The sequence below is a fragment of the Melospiza georgiana genome, chromosome 1, assembly GCF_028018845.1.
Source record: "Melospiza georgiana isolate bMelGeo1 chromosome 1, bMelGeo1.pri, whole genome shotgun sequence".
Lineage (NCBI taxonomy): Eukaryota > Metazoa > Chordata > Aves > Passeriformes > Passerellidae > Melospiza > Melospiza georgiana.
In genome coordinates this window covers 126447079-126453371 of record NC_080430.1, presented here as the reverse complement: position 1 = coordinate 126453371, position 6293 = coordinate 126447079, and the positions used below count along the sequence as shown (strand labels likewise).

Sequence of the window (6293 nt, the reverse complement as noted above, 5' to 3'; positions counted from 1 at the left end):
CCCCATCCCCATCCCCATCTCCATCCCCATCCCCATCCCCATCCCCATCCCCATCCCATCCCATCCCATCCCATCCCATCCCATCCCATCCCATCCCATCCCATCCCCATCCCATCCCCATCCCAATCCCCATCCCATCCCATCCCATCCCCATCCCCCTCCCATCCCCATCCCAGGCACTCCCCCTGTCCTGGTGTGCCCAGGGAAGGAGCCAAGGCAGCGTCACCCCGAGCCCTGCTGCTGTCACGGCTGCCCTGGACAAGGTGCACATTGTCTCGCCCTGGCACTGCCTCTCCTATTGGCCAACCCCCACTGCCACGGGCACGGGACCTCTTTAAAGGGAGACCACTAAACCTCCCTGGGGCACACAACCTCTGACTGCCACCCAGAGCTGCTGTGGCCACTGCCTCTCTCTGCAGGAGCAGCGCCTCACAAAGCCAGAACGATGTGTAACCGATTTGTGGGAACCTGGAAACTCATCTCCAGCGAAAACTTTGATGACTATATGAAAGAATTGGGTGAGAAATGTTCTGTGTTTGTTTGTTTGTTTTTGTTTTCCTTTTTGTTAGTAAGTTTTTTCTTAGTAAGTTAGTTAGTTAGTAAGTTTGGGAAGGCTCTGCTCATGGAGGCTACCTTCTTTCTTGCCAAAAAAAAGCCCTTAATTACTCTTCTAACATAATTTAATGTCTTTTCTTTAGCATCCGAATTGAAAAAGGTAGGTGATGAATTACCATTATAAATTTACTTCTGCCTAACTGATATGAATCAATTTAATAAGTTTTCCTGTCATGAGAGTAATCTATGGGGATACAGATTTTTTTGGTTTCCTCTTGATTGCACTATTAAACTTGTGACTTATGATAATTCACAATATATAATGGAGCTGATGTCTCATGACACTGTAGTTTCAGACATCTAAATACTGTGAATGAATCTATCTGTTACTGAAGAATGCCAAGAACGTAACAAATTAGGCATTGTTTTTCATTTTAATGCTGGCTTCATTCCTGTGTGCCAAGTGCATAGACAGTCAGCTACTGCATTGCTTTTGCTGTATAAATGATTCACTGATTCCCTTTATTTGAAATGTTAGACTGAATAACAAAAGAATTGCAGTTAATTAATTAGCCAGGGCGAATGTGGGAGGGAAGTCCAGCTGCAGATATTTTTCTGAACCTCTGAACAGAATTGCTTAGTATGGAATAATTATTGCAAATAGTTTTATACTTTGTAGATAACTTTATACCCTTTTTTACAGATCTTTTAATTTGAGCATGGCATAGCATTAACATGGCACGAACCGCAGCTATCCCTTTTCTGCCCTTATGAAGCAGTGATACATCACCAGTGGCTTCATTCCTACTTGCCCCAAACCTCACAGCCTGTAGACAATGAACTGGACTGGAGAGGATCAGGCAATACAAAAGGTTTTTCGCATGGGTTTTTCCTGGAAGCTCTTTGCAGCTTTCAGCCCTTATACCTCCATGTTTTTTATATTTCATACTTGTACTTTCCACCGAGGTTTAGATGCAAGGATCCTTAAAGGATGTTAATAACAACTTAGGAATTACCCAGTCTTCAGTATATTTTAATGAATAAGCACCAGCATATTGGCAATTCAGTGCCCAGTTTCTTCCTTGCAGCTATTAACAAAGGTACAAATTCTCAGATTTGTCAAGGATTTTTTTAAAGGATTTTTACAATTTTTTTTTTGAGAACCAGACTCTTCCTATTAATATTTCTACTTATTCTGTCTATATTAAATTGATGCAGATTTGTAACCAACCATGTTTCTTCTTAGCTAATTGTGCACAGCTCTATAATCGTGTATATCTTTATGTCTTGCTGAAGGTGCACTCTTACCAGCTGGGGCTGCCTCAGCCCCTGAACACTGAGATTTCTATTCCTACCTCTGTCTCAGTAGTGTCTCATCTAAAGAATGAGTGTTTCATCTAAATCAGGCATTGAAGTATTCAAGAAGAAACTCTTCCTTATTCTTCCACTGAAGAATAATGAGAGGATACTGAGGGATTCTCGCCTCTAGAATGCAATGATTTTTTTTGTTTCTGATTTCCAGGAGTGGGCTTAGCTGCCCGGAAACTAGGTGGCCTGGCAAGGCCTGATGTGATCATCAGCATGAAAGGGGACATAGTGACCATCAGAACTGAAAGCACCTTCAAAAACACAGCCATCTCGTTCAAACTGGGCCAGCAGTTTGATGAAACAACAGCAGATGACCGGAAAGTCAGGGTAAGGGGGCTGATGATCTCTGAGTGGTCTGAACATCTCATAGAACACCAGGGGAAATTTTACCTACTCTCTTAATTCACCTTGAGTTTTCCAAACTACTGAAATAAAGCACTGAAAGAAGACACGGTATAGTGCTGAATATAATGTTACTGAGCATGCCATTATGCCCGACTGCATAGTTTGCTGAACGCAAGGTGAATTGCTACTCTAAACTGCAAAGCTCAGCCTGCAGTCTGAAACTCCTCTCTTGGGATTTGCAGAGTGTTGTAACCTTGGAGAAAGGGTCATTGGTGCAAGTGCAGAAGTGGAATGGCAAAGAGACCACGATAAAGAGAAGACTTGTTGACGGGAAGATGGTGGTGGTAAGTTCATGTTCCTAGTACGCTGCTAAAGGTCAGAAGGATACAGCCTTCAGCACGTTTCTGTCTAAACAGACTATCAATTTTGGCTTACTCTTTGAATGATGAAACAAATTAAAGGAGAGAAAAATTGGACCAAGCTTAGAAAACAGCTGGAAAGAAATAAATGTCGTTGCATACAGCAACTTGTCTTTAAAGTCACTATATTGGCAGAGCTGCCATAAGTTGACAGCATACTTACCACTCTCAATGTTATTGTTCTTAAAAGGAATAAGGTTTAAAAATAACAGAAATCTGTGAAATGGAAACAAAAGTTTACAAGCAAACAAAAGTTTTGTTTACAAGGAAACAAAAGTTTACTGCTGTCCCTGAAACAGCTCGTTCCTTTTCACTACTTTGGCAAAGCCAGAGAGATAAAACTCCTAGCTGTAATGGTCACTATTAAAATTAAGATTTCACTTTGTTCATTAAAGTTTTTTAATATTGGAGTCAAACTAATTTTAGCAACTTGTTTGAAGTCAGTAGCATTACACTTTCACATGTTAGCTTGTTCTGACTGTCTTTTGTTATAAGTTCTCATACATAGAATCATAGGATGGTTTGGGTTGAAAGGAACCTTAGAGCTCATCTAGTTCCAACCCACTGTCACGAACAAGGACATCAGCTTTGACTAGACCAAGTTACCCAAAGCCCCATCCAGTCTGATCTTGAATATTTCCAGGGATGGGGCATCCACAACTTCTCTGGGTAACCTGTTCCTGTGCCTCACTACCCTCACGGTAAAGAATTTCTTCCTAGTATCTAATCCAAACCTCCCCTCGCTCAGTTTAAAGCCATTCCCCCTTGTCCTGCCATCGCACAGCCCTGTAAAAAGTCCATCTCCAGCTCTCCTGAAACCTCCCTTCATGTAGGAAGGTTGATTTGTTTCTGCATCTCCACATGGCCGCATTTCTGTGTAAGATTTTCTAATTATTAAACCCTCTTCATGAAGCAGAGAGGTAAAGGTGCCTCCTCTGTCAGCGTCCTGCTGCCTGCCCCTTGCCTCAGAGAGGGCTGTGGAGGACTCCTCCTCCTTTGCAGACCAAGGAAGTATTTTTTTAACATCCTGTTGCCTTTGTCGCATGCATCCTGTGACTGTGAGTAAATAGCAGCCACTGAAGGCTGAGGGTGAGAGGGGTGAGAGGGTCAAGAGAAATATTTTGTGACTCAGAGGAGCAAAGATTTTTTGGGCCTGTAGCCTGACCTTTGAGATACCCAGGCTACTTCTGCTTCTGCACAAAAAAAAAAAAAACATTACTAGTTTGAAAATTTGAAAGCGTTGGTGGGCCATGACATAAAAACTAGGTGAGGCTAACATTTCTGACAAGCTAGCAATAATAGCAAGGAAAGTAAATTTGTTTGTGGAAGCTGAGCCTAATTTTGCAATCTTTTTGTCATTAAATGCCACTTAATGAAGTTTAAAGCTGTTAAAATAGAAACAGCTCTATTTGCAATGTAAAAATAGTTTTGCTGTTTGCTCTAAAAACATGACATCTGGATTTTCACTGACTTCAGAGGTTACGGCAGCAGACACAACTGCTGTCAGCAAAATGTTTATATTAATATTTTCCTTCATGCCTTAGGAATATGCCATGAAAGGGGTTGTCTGCACCAGAGTTTATGAAAGAGTGTGAAGAAGTTCCCTCTCTGCACCGGACCAGAATTGGCTCTAAAACCTCAGCTTAGTTCAGTGACCAAAGCCTCATGCACTGTGCTTCTTTATTTTATTTTATTTTATTTCCTTTTATCAGGAAAATGACTACACCATAATTTGGTATTTCAGAGCCATAGTGTAACTAATCCAAAATGTTGTGGTGATCCAATAAAAGCTTCTCAACACAGAAAATAGTGTTTGGCTCCACATGAATGATTGGTGTTTACTTCTTGACTGGTGCTATCTTTTCTGTTGATGGTGTCTGTACAAAAGGTCAGACTATTTCTGAGTAAAACAGTGAAGCACAAGTAATCCATATCTGAGGGACGGCTAACACTGCTTCTTTGGTTTGTGTAAAAAAAAATCTCCTGAACTCAATATTCTTTTCCCACAAAAGATTTAATTGCTGAATATCTCCTACAGGGAAAATTATCTTTACCACCAGAATTTTTGACATTCAGGATGATGTGTCATTGTAGCCTTATAGTCTTAGCACATCATTGTTTCATACTAATCTCAAGAAGCTTATTTTTCTTTTAGTACCAGGATTTATATGCTGGCATTTATTTGGAAGAAAACAGATACTGGAGGGGAAAAAATTGGAATGTATTTCATATTTGTCTGCCAAAAGAGCAGATAAACCCGTGAAACAAAGTGTAGAGCAGGTGTGAATGAACTCCAGAAGCCTTAAGGCCAGAGGGCTTCATTTATAAAGTGCTCAGCAATCAAGCCTACTTCCAGCACAGTATTTAAATGTATGCTCAACATTAACCACACAGAGGAGTTGCATTGAGTAGTTTGCTGTCAAGCCTAACTGAGTAGCTACTATTCATTCCTTCCACTTCCCTTACTCTACTTTTATTTAAGGAAAAAACCAGAAAAAGCAAACCTAAACTTCTGGAAAGCTATTTAGCCAAAAAGCACTGTGGCAGGTTGTTAATACTTGCCTCGACTGGCCAGTGGTCAGTATCGCTGCCACATTCACACTAAACACATTTCATCCAGTGTCACTGCCTCTGTGCCGTCACACAGAGCTCCCACCTCCTCTCTGGGGTTAAAGCAACTGTGAGAGGCTCATGTGTTTATCTTGGCTCATTAAGAGCAGCAGAGCTGATATGAACCTTTGCCTACTGGTTTTACAGGCAAGAGCACAAGTGCTCAAGGTTAAGACAGATCCGGAACGTCAGAATCCAAACTGGTTTAGCCAAGCAGAGAGTGAGGAGATGAATATCATATGCAAATGAAAGATATAAAGGTCACCTTTCTTCTCTACCCACCACTGGAAAAGCCAGAATCTGGGCCCAGGTTTGGGTACATTTTTATGTAGATGCAGTCTAACTGCAGGCAGCTGCCAGAGGGAAAACAGGATGAATCCTAGAAAATACAAGCAGTGAGAGAAAGCTGTGGGGTTTATGGACAGCAGTTTTAAGGAAAAATTTATCCTGGTCTCTGCATTTGATGAAGGGACAAATGCCCTATCTTAAACCTTACAATTAAAACTCACCCCTATGAGTGTCAGAGTTTCTGTGGCTCCAGTCCTCAGTGACTGTAACAAGGAATGGAGGCAGAATGATGCCTCATGTATCATCTTTTGCAAACAGAATGCGATCACGTATTTTGAGCGAAGATATTTTACCAGGCTTCCATAAGAACAGCCATACAGTGTGAACTCTCATTATACATGGGCCTCCAGATTATTCTCCTAGTGTCTTAATAGAGAGCCAGAGACATTTCTTACAGATCAGAATCTGCCTGAAATGGACTTGTGAATCTGGATTTCTGCTCTGCAGTTTCTTCATTCCCGTGCCTTGCAGTCTAACACAGTCCCAGTGTGTTAGAGCTGCTGGAGCTGCTCACCCAGCCTGGCTCTTGGAAGCTGGAACCTCTCCAGAGCCTTTTAAGCAGAGTTCACCTCCCAGCCCTGAGCCACAGGCAAGGGAGAAGATACTGCTGCAAACAAGCTCTGTGTTTCTTGGCTTTTCCTGATGCAA

The 6293-nt window shown here is 41.7% G+C and overlaps 1 protein-coding gene across 1 annotated transcript; it reads left to right on the top strand.

Moving 5' to 3' along the window:
- The first annotated feature begins 366 nt into the window (after window positions 1–366).
- Window positions 367–4494, top strand: LOC131094642 (myelin P2 protein-like). Its single transcript, XM_058042282.1, has 4 exons — window positions 367–518; window positions 2078–2250; window positions 2511–2612; window positions 4232–4494. The coding sequence occupies exons 1-4, from the start codon at window positions 446–448 to the stop codon at window positions 4280–4282; spliced, it is 399 nt and encodes a 132-aa protein (XP_057898265.1). The 5' UTR covers window positions 367–445; the 3' UTR covers window positions 4283–4494.
- Window positions 4495–6293: the final 1799 nt, after the last annotated feature.

What these genes read in the sequence shown, in the direction of transcription:
- LOC131094642 (XM_058042282.1), top strand. Translation starts at nt 446, where the DNA reads ATGTGTAACCGATTTGTGGGAACCTGGAAACTCATCTCCAGCGAAAAC. An exon ending in TGACTATATGAAAGAATTGG is followed by an intron (nt 519 to 2,077) that starts GTGAGAAATGTT and finishes TCTGATTTCCAG; the next exon opens with GAGTGGGCTTAGCTGCCCGG. An exon ending in CAGATGACCGGAAAGTCAGG is followed by an intron (nt 2,251 to 2,510) that starts GTAAGGGGGCTG and finishes TGGGATTTGCAG; the next exon opens with AGTGTTGTAACCTTGGAGAA.